The sequence below is a fragment of the Sylvia atricapilla genome, chromosome 21, assembly GCF_009819655.1.
Source record: "Sylvia atricapilla isolate bSylAtr1 chromosome 21, bSylAtr1.pri, whole genome shotgun sequence".
Taxonomy (NCBI): Eukaryota; Metazoa; Chordata; class Aves; order Passeriformes; family Sylviidae; genus Sylvia; species Sylvia atricapilla.
The window spans coordinates 1,342,116-1,356,603 of NC_089160.1; the positions used below are offsets into that span (position 1 = coordinate 1,342,116).

Consider the following 14,488-nt stretch of genomic DNA (forward strand, 5'->3'; position numbering starts at 1 on the left):
TAACTTCTTCTGTTGTCTCCTGAGATGTTCTTTAAACACTCTCCTGGCCAGACGTCCAAAGCTCAGAGTGTGCACACCCAGAGCAGGGCCAGGTGCCTGACACTGTCCCCTGTCACAGCCCCTCAGCACCTGCATGTCTGTCCCTCAGCACGGGAGCATCCCCAGGGCTCGTGGAGCTGCACAAAGAGCCTGACTTGCATGACTAAACCAGGGTCAATTATTGCCAGCTGGTCAGTTCGTTATGTTATTAATTAATAGCGGTATTAATTAATAATCGTACTGTTCAGCCGGGAAGTGACACAGTTCAGAGGTGCCTGAGCATGCCTGCCAGTATTCCCACGTAAATCACTGGACTTGCATCCTGACAAATACAATCTGCCCGACAGGACTCGTGTCTTACACAGCAATTGCTCTCTGTCTGCTCTCTTTGTCTTTCTCTCTCTTTCTCTCTGAGATGAAAAAGGAGGGGTTGTTATCTTGGGCTCCTCGGACTATGAAATTCATTAGCTCCTAAAACAGCAGTCAGCGTTTCTGCAGTGAAGAATGAGCTCGGGCTGTGGCACTGGCGGTTCTTTTTATGGGATTAAGTCCTCGAGGCAGACGGGAAGTTCAGTCACACCCCAGCGCTGAGTTGAGCACAGCCTGGTTGGTTTTAGGGTGTGAAATGTGAAAAACAACACACAGGGGCATTAAAACAGTAGCTCTGCTTGCTTTGCCCTACACCGTGGTGATCCTAGGCCAGTCTCAGGTTGATGAAACCAAATATTGACCCCCAGAACTCTCAGTTTTGTTATTCAGTAGTTTGCCTTGTGCCCAGGACAAGGCTGCCAGAGCAGGGAGCTGCTGCTGCTGCTCAGAAGAGAGAGGTAAGGAGGAAACTCCTGAGAGTTTAAGATTTAAAGAATCTTACCCTTGTGCATTTTGCAGATAATGACAGCATTTTGTTTTGCCAAGACCTTGGCAGCGCTTTGGGGCTGTAGGTGTGCCCGTGCCAGGGGCTGCTGCTGCCTCTGCCCTCCTGCAGCACCACAGGAGCTTTGGGAAAGGCTTGGAGCTGCTCCTGGAGCATCAGCTAGACCTGGAAAACAGGGGAGCCCTTCAGAGGGAGTGCCAGGTCACTGTATTCCATAGAAAAATTTATTTATTTGAATGCAGGATGGTCTCAGTGGCTGCAGCAGCTCGAGGTGCTGCCAGCCCAGCTCCTGTGTCGCAGGATGCCTACTACAGACTTGTTCCTAGATTATCTCACTTGTTCCCTGCACCTCTTAAATGGGAAACCATGGTAATTCCCCTGTCACAGAACACTTAAGGAAGAGAGAAAAGCCGTGAAGGAGGTGAAATGGAAAATGCAATCAACTTTGTTCGAGGTGAAGCAGAAAAACATTTTTCAAATAGTATAAACTGCTGCTTATTTCATGCACTGTTGTACCACACCTCCCAGAAGTATTGCTCTGGAGATGGCTGGCATGTGTTTGAGAAGGAGGCGTTTAAACCTCTGCTGGAGAGGGGGAGAGCAGCTGAGAGCAGCAGACAAAACCTCGAAGCTCTGCTTTTTAAACCAACAGGACCTTTATCCAGGTGACTGAGGGAGAACACTCCCGGAGTGTGTCAAGCAGTGTTTGATGGCCAGCTGAGGGTGCTGTGTGAGGCAGCAATCCCCTGGTGGCTCTCAGGTGTGCCCAGCAGGGCCAGGCTCCTGCCAGACCCTCCTGAGGATGGGCACTGTCCCAGGATTTCCACTCCTTATTGAATTGGGGAGACATAACCCTGTTAGACCAGGTGCCTTAAGACAGCATTCAACCAATTTTTGGCCTTCTTTAAGTCCATTAACCCGCAGTGAAGGGGTAGTGCTGGCTCTGCACCTCAGTGACAGGGAAAAGGGCTGCTTGCTGCTGTTTGCCTTTTGCATTGATCGTTGAAGGTTTTTGCTTCTTGGTTGCTGCCCTCCAGCTTCCGTCAGCAGCAGTGAACCTCAGACCAGAATTCAGTCAGGTGCCTCCTGAAAACAGTGAAGTAAAGGGAGAAATTTATTTGTTTTATCTTAGGAAAACAACCAAAGCCTCTCCCAGGAGGGGAGGCAGGTTCTGTGCAGAGCTTGAGTCCCACCAAGGGCCATTAGGGTGCCACTGGCCTCCTCAGCCCGTCACTGCCTGAAGGACTAAAGGTCCTGTGGATCTCCAATCCATCCTTGATGCAGACAAAGGTTAACCCAGAGTAGTTTTTCCATTCCTAAGCATTTGAAAACAGGAGCTGGTGGAGTTCCTCTCTCCGTGAGTGGCCTCTGTTCCCCGTGATCCCCACTCCAAGGGCTGGTGTTTGCAGCCTGAAGGAGCACCTCTGTCCACATCTGGCCCCTTGCAGGACAGCCTGCCCACAGAGGGAATACTTGTTCATGTTCCTAGCTGCCAGCCAGTGGTGTCAGGGAATTAGAGGCCCTTCCAGGAAGGAGACTCCATCCTTAAAGCATCACTTCCCACTTTTGGAAAAGGGAATGTCTGTGGAGGTTTAAAGAAGTGACCTTGGTGTGAGCTGGAGGTGTTTCACCTCAGGGGAGCTCTTGAGCCCCACAGGACATCCAGCTGCTGTCCCTGCCCTGGGCACACTTCTCCCAGGAGATGCCTTCAGCCCTGACACGTCTTTGGGGTCAGCAGAGGCTCAGCCAGCATCACCTGAGAAGGATGCTGTCACTAAACCTGCCCGTGAGCACTCGGCCGTGCAAACCCAGCCAGGGTTAAATCATCAGCCAGCGTGAGCTGCCTTGGCCTGTCTCCAAACACCCTCTGAATCACTGGGTTTTCCTGGTCATTTATTCCTTTCTGATCACTTGAGCTCACAGCCAACTATGTCATGAAAACCCTGACCCAGACACGCAACAGCTCCTCTGACATCCCACATTTGTGCACAGCAGAGCTGGGCAGGACAGGGCCCACCAGCGCTCTCCCGGGGTTCTCTCTCCCGGCTGTTTAATCCCATTTTATTGCATCCTCCTCGCTGAGGAGATTGACGTGGCCCTGCCTTGTTTCCCCATCGATTCACATGTGTAGGCACAGCCTCGGGGGATTGCAAGAGCCTGAGCAGCCACATCCCAACTGCTTGAAAACAAAGAGGGGCATTTGCATTTTCGGATAATCAGGGTCACTTCCCTTTTTTTTTTCCGCGGCGAAGGAGGTGAAGGAAGGGAGCTGATGGTGTTGTCAGTGGTATTTCCCTACAGATTCAGGGCAATCCCAGAGTTTACCCCATTTGTAAAACCCAAACCTTACCAGCACCATCCCACTGATGGCATCCAGGATCCAGCTGGAGTCCTCAGCGTCCTCCAGGAGCCAGGCAGATTTAATTAAAAAGATTGAAACCAGCTAAATTAACAAGATTTTTACCAGCTAAGGCAAATCAGGAATAAATCCTCATGTGGGGGCCTCTGAGGATGGTGACACCGGCTGAGTAAATCCCCCAGAGCAGTTTTTTGGTGAGACATTAATGGCCCATGTGGGAAGAGCCAAGGTGATGGCATCAGTGACGTGGTGACATTCCCACTGAAATGAGTCTGTGAGCCCACATCCCGCACTTTTGAGTTTGGTGAGGGGTTTTAGGGAGGAGCTGCTGCCCAGAAGCTGTAGCAGCATTCCAGGGCTGAAAGGCTCCCTTCCATCAGTGAAAGGCAGAGCGAGCAGGGTGCTGCAGGAGAGGGCTGTACAAACACGGCAGGGCAGGAATTCGTTTTCCCCCAGCTCTGATGGATAAAGCCCCAGTATCATTTATTCCATCTCGCCTCGATTAGCTTTTCTTATCACACGAGGGATCATTATCTTAATGTCTGCTCTAATGACATCAGGCTGCAGGAGCAGACTTGACAAACAGACTCCAGAGGCTGGGGTTAGCTCAGTGTGTGCAGGTAGATGTTGTGGTTGTCTGGGGAACATCAGCACAGGAGATGACTCTTTCCTCCTGCATTTCTCCAGCTGCAGCCAGCCCTCTCCCTCCTGAGCAGAGAAGGGAGGTTTGTGCTTAGGAAAGGGAGCTAAGGCATGGTCTCCTCCCTGCTGCCATCCCTGGAAGTGCCAGGGCCCGGAGTGAAATCCTGGCTGTGGAAAGAGTGAGCAGAGAGAGAGGTGGGTGGTTCAGCAGGGAGGTGTAAAAGGAGGAAATGCAGCTGGTCAGGAGTACCTGGGGAGGCAGAGGGGTCCTCTTCCCAGCTCCATCCTCACCTGGGGGACAACCAGCCCCACACACACCTTCCTCTGCCAGCCCAGGGAGTGGTGGGGCAGTGCTTTGAGATCCTCTGTTGAAATGTGCTGAAGAGGGCAAAGGGCTGGACCCACCCAGCCAGTTGTGCTCCTTTCTTCAACTCAAACTCGTTGCTGTGACAGGAGTAATTAGCCATACAACAATTAGTGCTCTGGGGGCATGTCCACGGCTTCTCCATGAGAGGGGTGACGGTATTCAGGAGGAACCTGAATTTGTGGGGGTTTTGAGCATTTCCTGAAGGATGCAAGTTGGCTGTTGAGCTGTGAGGGAGCTGGAAGGTTCCTTGGGCAGCAGTGGCCGTGGCAGGACTGCCAGCAGGGGTGGCAATGCCACTGTCCCTCAGCTCTGCCCCATGGGCACCGTGAGACTGCCCAGCCCAGCTGAGGGCAAACCTGCCAAATAACTGCTGCTCAAAGGATAAGCTAAAAAAAAAAATAATCTCCTAGGTGGAGGACGGAGTAAACAGCTCGTAAAGGCAAGTTTCCATGGTTATTGTGGAGGAGATGTGCGTGTTCTCCGTGTCTGTGTGGTGTGAGCCCGGGGAGGGGCCGTGTCCTGCTGGATGATCCGTCTGCACGAGTCCCTGTCCTTGCCTGTGGGTCACCGGCATGCTTCACCTGCTGCTCAGATTGTCTTGGAACCTCAAAGAGAACACACAATTTGAAAAAAAAAACCCCACCAACCAAACCACAAACCACATCCCCCCCCACCTAAAAGGGAAAAAAAAACCCGAGCCGCTTTTAAATCTTTTTAATTGTTTCCTTCTGAGCTGAGAAATCCGAAAGCCTCCGAAGTGACGTTGCCTGGTGCTATAAAAAGACGTCGTTTCAAGTGACAGCGCAGCATCTCTTCCCCGGTTTTGTCTAGCCAAATGATGAATCTGGGAATTTTCTTGCTCCCTCCCGAGCCCCTCCCTGGGAGCGATCCCTCGGTGCAGCTGCAGAATGAGGCAGGAGCCAGCAGAAGGAGCTCCAGCTCTGCCCGTGGGGTTGGACTTGGCTGCTGTGCCTGGAAATGGTTACTCGATCCATCGATTCTTCCCCTTTTGTGTGCTTTGAATTCCGCTCGCCGCGCTGCCCAAAATTGCCTTGGAAAAAGAGCTTTGCTCCTTTCTTTCTGGTGGATTGCGGCGGAGTTATGGCTTTGCATATTAAATATATATATATATATCCCTCAAGAGATGATTTTGCACGATGGCCCCGAGTTCTGATGAGGGAAAAAAAAACCCCACTTCAGAACAGAACAGAAAAATACCTCCCTGCCAGATTTTTTCCCCATTATTGCTCCTTCTTAGGTTTTGAAGATGTGCAGATCAGGTGAATCTTCCCAGTTTCTGTTTTCCAGAACATGGGTATGTCAGAAAAAAAAACCCAAAAAAACCAAAAACCAAGGAGAAGTCATTCTTGGGGCACCTCAAGCTATGGCAAAGCGCTGTAAGGAAGTGAATTCTGGAATTAGCAGAGCACAGTGGTTTTATTTGCATGTCCCACACACAGCATTGGTGAACATCCTTAAAATCCACAGGTTTGATCCTTCAGGCCATTGCATAAGTAAGAGAAATGTGACACCTTCAGCTGCCAGAGGAGGCAGGTAGAACCTGCTTTTGGCATTCACCCAGGCCAGATGTTGATGGCAGTAGCCCAGATGTTGATGCCAGTAGCCCAGACCCACAGGGCCACAAGTACAACTGTGGGAAGAGCTGCTTTACTGAGGGAAGGGGCAAGCTGTGCCCCTTTTTTCAGGAGTTTTGGGAAAGAACTGGGCAGGGTTTGGTAGTGATCTGGCCAGGGGAGTCTGCCCTTTTCCCTTTTGGAGAAGACAGACTGTGGATTCCATTCCTTGCAGTAACTCCATCACTGTCAGTGGGCATCAGCCAGACTGCTCTTTACTTCTTCAGCTTTCCAAGTGCACGGCATTTTGCTGATCCAGGAGATTTCCCAGCATTTTGTATCGTCATTAAAATGCATTAGTTCACCCTCCTCAAATTGGTTTAGAGCCCAGGCACAGAATGCCAAAGCCTTGGGACCATGTCACTAAAGCAAGGTGGCTTTAGGGACTTCCAAAGCTAAAACAAATTTCTGTGTCCCCCCAGTAACAGCTTTAGATTCACAGCTCTTCTGTTGTAGAACATGAGTCATTTTACTGGCACAAGGACTGTTTGCCTTTGAGGTGATTCCTGGTCAGTCTGAGAGCCAAAGCAGATTTATTTCCCAACTCTAGCCATGGAAGGGTCTGTAACAGATCCTAACCTTCCCACAGATCCTAAATTCCCTCACCAGACTCTGCTGGGAAAATTGGCCAAGGGCTGGTGGCCTCCAGGAGAAGGCTGGCACTCCTGGATGGGCTCAGGGCTGGAGTTTGTCCTCTGCAGTTGGTCTCACCGGCCACACTGGAGATGGGCAGCTCACAGCAGGACAGTGCCAGGAGAAGGGATGGCAGAGGTGCGCAGAGAAGAGCTCAGTGCCCTGCCCTTGGGGGTTTCAGTCACACAGTGATTGAAATTCAGACTGTTCCTTGCAGTTCTGTACCAACAGGGGTGGTGCAGGAGCTGTGTCAGGTTTCCTGCAGCTGCCCCTGCCCAGGTGTGCCCCCAGCTCTGCAGGTGGGAGACAGGAGCTTGGGAAGGCAGAGTAGAGGAGTCACTGATAAGTAACTATTCCAGCGTGCAGGTGGAAGAACATCTCCAGGTCAATCTTTCCAAGTAAGTTTGAAAACCGATTGTGATGAACTCGTTAAAGTTAATGAGCATTAATCGCAGAGAGGTTTTTGCCCACTGTGAGGAATGATCTTGGTTATTCTCTACAGTGGACAGAGAGCTGCACAAAATCCAGTAAAGAAGGAGAAATCAGTTAGACATACTCGAGACATCTCCATCTGCTCCGAACCTTTTGAAGATTCCCACCCTCGAGCGCTAAATTCCGTAGCGGGGAGAAGCGACTCGATTCCCTTCCCTAAAGACACGCTTTAGCTCCTTCTACCCCCTTGAGGTCCTGCCTGACCCAGCAGCACCTGGCCAAGCTTTGTGGTGAGCTCTGTGGGTGCCCTCGTGAGGCTTTCCCTCTGTGTCAGTGCCCGTGGTGTGCCGCCGTCCGTGCCCGGCCAGCGCTGGTGTGTTCTGTGTGTGGTAGGAGCCTCATTGCTGTGCACACCTTGCTCTGGTACCTGGGTGCTAATCACCGTATTTTGCCTTCTCCAGCACCTTCCCAGCCGAGGATCTCAAAGTGTTTTACAAACAATTAATTAATTTAGCTTCACCACCCTCCTGTGAGGTAGGTGGGGGATGTCACGCTGTCCAGATGAGGACACTGAGCTGCTCGGGGACAGTGGCCTCGCTGCTGGTGGTTAAAGCCCGGGGAGGCGACGGCCCCCTCCTGCAGAAGGAAGAGCAGTTCTGCATGATCCAGAGATGGCCAGAGCTTACAGCAAGCTGCTCCACAGCCCTGCTCCTCTCTCCTTCCTGCAGTCGTGGTTTCCAGCCAGCCCCGCTGCCCCGAGGCTGAAGGAGGGGTTGTCCTTGTGGGGAAGGACATCCAGACTGTGTCACTGTGCCCCGTAGGCTGCGCTTTGGTGGTGACACACATCCCTTCTGTTCCACTCCAGTCACCCAGAGCCACCCTTTACACACCATCCTTGACAACAGGATGCTGAAGGCCCCTTGTTCATGGGAGAGTGAAGGGCAGCATCCCCTCTTCCTGTCTCCTGCACAGGAGCTGTGGCTCACCTGTGTGGGAACCGAACATCTTCAGATTTATTTCCCAACTGCGGCCGCGGAAGGGTCTGTAACAGATCCTAACCTTCCCACAGATCCTAAATTCCCTCACCAGTCTCTGCTGGGAAAACTGGCCAAGGGCTGGTGGCCTCCAGGAGAAGGCTGACGCTCCTGGACATCACTAACAAAGCGTGCCCTTGCCAGTCCACCCATTGCTACCAGTTTGGTTGGAGCAGAACCAGCCTTTTCTGCACTGCACGCAGCCGTTTTTGGGCTGAAACCAGACTGGGTGAATTGAGAACGAACCCTGTGGAAAAGTCCTGAAGAAGGGGTTGCCCCGTGTGTAGGCACATCCCCGCAGGGTCCATTCCTCCCCAGCGGCCCTGCTCTGTGTTCCCCGCGGGAAGCGGAGCGGCGCTCGGGGTCGCGCTCGCGGCGTGTTGGGGACGAGGCTGTTCTCCAGGGAGAGCTGGGAGGGAGGGCGAGCAGGAGCTTGGAACACACCTGTCAGGGTTGGGGTGAGGTGGCCTCGGCGGGGCAGGGCCTGTCCCGGCTCTCCTGCCTCACACAGGACTTTCCCATGAGGGCGGGCAGGGCTCTGCCCCGCTGAAGTGATGGATCCTGTCCCAGCCTTGGAGCTTTGGCGGAGCTGAGAGGTCAGGCAGGCAGGTTCTGGAGGTTGGCCAGTCCTGGAACATGCTGGCGTGTGGGACCTGATTATGAAGCGATAAGGAGCGATAAGAACCGATAAGGAGCGATAAGGAGCGATAAGGAGTGATAAGGAGCAGTAGCATGACGAAGAACGACTATTGACCCGATTGCTCTTTGACTGATCTGTTTCTTTTTCCCCCCAATCATCGATGCAGGTGTGAGCTACTCCAAGTCGGTTCCTCCAGCCTACCCACCACCCCAGGATCCATTAAATCAGGGACAATACATGGTGACAGATGGCATATCCCAGTCCCAGGTCTTCGAGTTCACCGAACCCAGACGCAGCCAGGCACCATTCTGGCAAAACTTCAGCAGGTTAACACCATTCAAAAAATAATACCTAGAGAGATGGAGAATTTTAACTTAAAAGAACTAAAAAAAATTAAAAAATAAAAATAAATAAAATTATATTTATAGATGGACCTTTTTTCGGAGAAGCACTGTTGCAACTAAATATATATACATATATATATGTATACACACCTTTTAAAAATAATAATATATATACATATATGTATATATATAGAAGGACCAAAAACTTTTTTTGTTGTTTTTGGGAAGTAATCTGCTACTAGATACTAGGAAGCACCAATGATTTCTAACCATGTGACCTGTTTTATTTTATTTTACTCCATTCGTTGGACATCTCTCTTTTTTTGTTGGGTTTTTATTATTTTTTTTTTTTTATATTCCTGTTTTCCTTCATTTCCATCCAAGTCATCGTTGGCATCCCAGAATGCTTTTTGGCTTGTGTGACTCCGTCATGGACCTTCCTCATGGACTACATCGGTGTATATTTTCTTTGATTTTATTTATGGGGGTGGGGAGGGGAGGGGTCGTTGTTTGTTTTTTTGGAGTGCTGGGAGGTCTCTGCTCCCTCTCCCTCCTCTCTGTCCCTGCCCTGGCTGTCCCCGAGTCCCCAACCCGGGGCTGTCCCCATCCTGCATCCCCTGGTGTCACTTGTGCCTGTCTGGATGTGCTCCCTGTGCTCCCGCTCCGCTGCGCAGTATTTCTCTGGCTTTAACTGTTCTCCTGAGGGCAGGTCAAACCCAGCAGAAGGGGCAAGCTGCTCTTTAGGAAGTGAGGGATGGGTTTTCCTCGGTTCATCTTTTGCATTTTTTTTAATTTTTTTTTTTTTTTTTTTTTTTAAGCACTTGTCTTTTTCTCAATTCGGTGTGATCCGTTCACACTCGGAGCAAGACTGAGAAAAGAGAATCAGGGGCTTTTCTTCTTTTTCGCTTTGTTTCCGTGGGCTTACCTTTGATTTATTTTCTTTTCAAGCTGAGACGCTTGAAAAGCCCACTCCTATCTTTGTTTTCCACGCAAAGATAAAAGCTTAAAAAAACCCCAATGGCTTCATGCCTCCATTGCAGAGAGGAAAATTGGCTCCGAGGCTCTGACAAGCGACCAGTTTTCCATCTTCAGGAACTAAGGTCCCATCCTTTGGCCACGCTCAGCCCCCTAGCAAAGCCCTGATTGCCATTTGCAGGAGCAGTGACCCCCCAAATGACACCCTGTGGGTGCTCTGAGTGCCCACCCCAGGCTGGGTGCCCCCTGAGCTCTGCCCCGTTAGTGGAAGGATCCTCATCAACCTGGGAGTGCTCATTGAGGTTAAACGCAGAGGAGCTGAGAGCTGCCCTCCTTGCAGCAGCTCTGCCTGTGCCTGGGCAGTGTGGTTCTGGTTCTGGTGCTGCTCCAGCCCAGGCCCCTCGGAGGGGTCAGCGCAGTGGGTCTGGAGTGATGGATCTCAGCCCAACTCTCCAGGTCTCCTTCTCTCTCTTTTTCTCCCCTCTGGAGATTCACAGCTCTATTTTTAAAGACCCTTCCTACAATTTCAGCCTTAAGTATATTTGTTTGCAAGTGCAGGAGCTTATGGTTAAGCTCCTAAAACAGACCATTGTCAGGAGGAGGATTTTATTTTTTTTTTCCTAGGGCAAATGAGACTGTTTAACCAGATTTAGAAGATGAACTTGAAATCTTTGCAGAGCTATTCTACAAGCTCCTTTGAAAATGTGGGATGAAGTGATTGATCACGGTATTTGTCATTTTCTTTGGGATCTGATCCACCACATTAAGCACCCCAGGACAAAGAGCATGGAGATATTTTTTTTTGTCTTTTTTTTTTCTTTTTCTTTTTTCTTTTTATTTTTTTTTTTGCCCCTAAGAAATCCAAGTGAATGGGAAGAGCAGAGATTGAGGTTTCATTGTTTCCATGGAGCCTGTTTTACTTAAGGGCATATCACAAGGGTGGCATTATTTTTATTTAAATCCAAAAATAATTTCTCTTATACTTTTGAATAATCTAGAAACTACCAATTACCAGCAAAGCCAGATTAGTATTTTGGAGAGGAGGAGTGGCCCCTCTGTGACAAGCAGCAGGCAAACACCAGGATTCCCAAATAGGAAGCAACTCAATTTTATATCAGAAGTTATTTTTATGCTCTTTTGTATCTTTACATTTTTATGGCTGGATTTTAATATGGGATACATAGCAGATATTGTTTTGTTCCTTTAACAGAATGGGTATCTAAAGCAGTGCATGAGATGGGTTCTCATCAGTTAACTGAAATGTTTTACTCTTTCTGAATGGCTGGAGAGAGGCAGAGAGAGAGAGAGAGAGAGAGAGAAAGAGAGAGAGAGATTCCAAAGTGTTGTCAACATGATGAAAATCTCACTTACTCCTTTTGCCTTTTTAATTGCTTAGGGAAAAAAAAAAAAGAAAGAAAGAAAGAAAAAAAAAACAACCAATAAGTAACAAGCACATTAGTTAAGCCTGTTCATTTACTGTTTTGTGCCTCAGAGAGTGAGAATGAGACATCCAAAATTTTTATGAGAAGATGCTTCCTAAATATTCAGCACTAGGACAAAAAGAAAACACCACCGCCACACCATTATTTGCATCATAAATCAAGACCTGACAGAGGCCCCACTTGTTGGACTCGCAGCTTCTTTGTTAAGTGGGAAACCCGCCCGGGGGCAGCGCAGGGACCAGGGGCTTGGCTCTCGGGGGCCTTCAAGAAAGCTCCTTCCCCCTCCATAAATTGCCGAGGTGCTGCCAAGGAGATGGAGCATTGGCACAAAGAAGAACCAGCACTGGGTCCCAGTTGAGCCCCTGCTGTGGCTGTGGCAGCAGGGAGCGGGGCTGGAGCGTGTGTGTGACAGCGCTGGGGACAGCGCCGATGCAGACGGGGGTGACTTGACTGAGCATCTGATACAGACTTTTCATTCCAAAATGGCCAGACAGGAGGAAACCCCACTTCCCATCCCATACGCAGAAAATGAGAGAGTTGTGACAAACTGACGTGTTTACGGCATTTCTCTGGCTGAATCTATATATATATATATATATATATAAAAAGGATAAAAAAGAAACCCTCTTCCCTAGGTAAATGACATGCATTACCCTTAACCTAGACACTAGAGCAGAGGATCTAAATTCAAGACTTTCGCCTCCCCACCCTCTCCAAAAAAAAAGTCAAACAAAGAACCAACCTAGGTGCATCTAACAGTTGTAAATAGAAAATACTACATAGAGAAATATATTTGAAATTTGTTTCAGTTTCTGGATGGGCACCAGCCGTCCATTGCAATGTTATTGATAGTACACTGTGGTGCTTTGGGTTTCTGGTTTTGTTCTCTTTATGCTCTGTCATCTTTTCATTGCAGCTACATTTCAGGGAACATGTATATTTAGTAGCTATTGTAAGTTCTGCATGGCATCACCAAGCTTATTTTTCCTTAAGAAGAAAAGAAGAGTCTGTAGGAGCTTAAAGGCACTATGACGACAGGGACTTGTAGCAGAGAACTTAAAAAAAAAAAAAAAAAAAAAAAAAAAAAAAGGGTTTTTAAAATTCTAGTTTGAAGCCAAATACTGATATTTTAGTGCTTTTGGGGTTTTAACAGTAAGAGAAAAAAAAAAAAAAAAAGAAAAAAAAAAAAAGAAAAAAGGATTTTGGTAACCCAGCTGATCCGCACTTGCCAGTTTTATTATTTTGTTTATATTGGACTGTTTGACCCTGTCAAACAAGTGTCAAAGTTGTGTGTATAAAACAAACAAAAAAAAGAAGTGTTTAAAAAAAAAAGTGTTGTAAAGACACTGAGCCTTATGAAAATATTTATGGAATTAAATAAAAATAAGTGAAAAGGCATCTGAAGGCATTTTAAATCATTTTCCTCAGAGCGGGGTCACCAAGGTTCCCTTGGGTTCACCCAAAGCTGAGCACGGGGTGGGGCTCCCATCCAGCCGTGTGCCACCAAAAACTAGGATTGTCCTGGAAAAAACATCCCCCTGCCCTTCCTTTGTGCCCTCCCCTTGAACTGAGAGAATTGGCTGAGGACAGAGTGGAGCTGGGATCAGAAGCAGCGGGTTATATCCTTTTTGGTGCTCTTTGGCCAGCAGGATCCACGGCTGGACATCCTGACTGTGCTGGGAGGAACCCCTGGAGCAGCTCAGGGCCACTGGGACAGAGCAGGGTGGGTTTGGAGGGGACAGAGCCCGGCCACACCTGGCCAAGGAACGGGGCTGTCACCCCTGAGCAGCTCCCCAATCCCAGGGGCATCTCCAATCTCTAATCTCTTATCTCCAATCTCTAATCTCCAATCTCTAATCTCCAATCTCTAATCTCCAATCTCTTATCTCCAATCTCTAATCTCCAATCTCTTATCTCCAATCTCTAATCTCTAATCTCTTATCTCCAATCTCTTATCTCAATCTCTTACCTCCAATCTCTAATCTCCCATAAGGCAGGTGAGCCGGGTGTTTCTAGGTAGCCTCAAAATGGGATTACAACCAGGAGAATGGGGTGGGTTGTCCCACAGGCACAGGGGAATAATCACAGCCAGATCACTCCTTTTTCAGCCAGGGCTTCTCTCTCCTCTCTTCCCTCTCCACCCTGGGGTCCCCGTTGGGGCGACGAGTGAAGTGAGCAGGGTTCTGTCACACAGGTGAGGGCAGGAAAAAACCCACAACCCCCGAGGGAACTCTGCTCTGAGAGAAGGAGAGGAGAGAGCCAAAGCTGCACGAAGGCTCCTGTGGGGCTGCAGGTTCAGGAGCAGGCTCTCCAGACCTCCAACATCACAGCTTCACATTCGCCTCCTGCTTCAGCAGCACCCCCAGCTGAGCTTTGTTTTTTTTCTCTTGCTTGCATTGCTTGCAGTGGAGAGGACGCTGCGCTGGGGTCACCTCTCCCAGTGATGCTCCTTCCCTCTGGGTGTGCCTGGAGTCCCCTGGGAGGGAGGAACAGCAGGGACAGCACACCCACATCAAACCCCTCCTTGGAGAGCTCCTGCCACTCCCCAGCGTTTGGCACTCCCAGGTCTGCAGAAGGAGCTGTGGGCAGAGCTGGAGGGCAGGATCCACTCGGGATGGGCAGTGCACCCAAAGCAGGAGCCCATCCTCTGGGGGCAGGAGCACCCCCGAGGCTTTCCCAGCTCCACAGGAGCCCCCTCCCCAGCCCTGCAGCCTGCTCCCAGCCTGGCTTGTTCCCCAGCAGTGGGAAGAGCCCTCCGTGGCTGGGAATGCTGCTGCTGCCTCTAGCTGATGGCAAACTTCTTGTCTTTGGTGTGATTTGTTTGGTTTTGGCTTGTCCAGCATTCAGCCACTCCGAACTTCGCTTGCATAAAACAAAAACCAAAACCAAAGAAGCCCGTTTCAAACCCCCTTCTCCTGTGGGGAGGGTTGGGGTGTGTTCCTGGAGGACAGGAACGTCGTGTAGAGCTGGAAACATCCCTGGGCAGGGTGGGCTCAGGCTCCTCTTGGGGTGAGTGATGTGTTTGTGACGTGGCAGGAGTGTTTGTGAGGGGCTCTGTGTCATCTCTGGGTTA

General features: G+C 49.7%; 1 protein-coding gene across 11 annotated transcripts in view; it reads left to right on the plus strand.

The window, feature by feature from the left end:
• The window catches only part of ARHGEF9 (Cdc42 guanine nucleotide exchange factor 9), a 188,734-nt gene extending 175,921 nt beyond the window's left edge, over positions 1 to 12,813 (plus strand). For 8 of the 11 annotated variants that reach the window (XM_066333879.1, XM_066333888.1, XM_066333890.1 and 5 more), the window contains one exon: positions 8,821 to 10,141. In XM_066333879.1, the coding sequence (XP_066189976.1) occupies positions 8,821 to 9,002 (182 nt within the window). In that variant the 3' untranslated portion in view covers positions 9,003 to 10,141. Of the gene's footprint in view, positions 1 to 7,441; positions 7,515 to 8,820; positions 10,142 to 11,465 lie in introns of those variants that run through there. The other 3 variants (XM_066333880.1, XM_066333882.1, XM_066333881.1) reach the window with 3 other exon arrangements.
• The last annotated feature ends 1,675 nt before the right edge of the window (positions 12,814 to 14,488 follow it).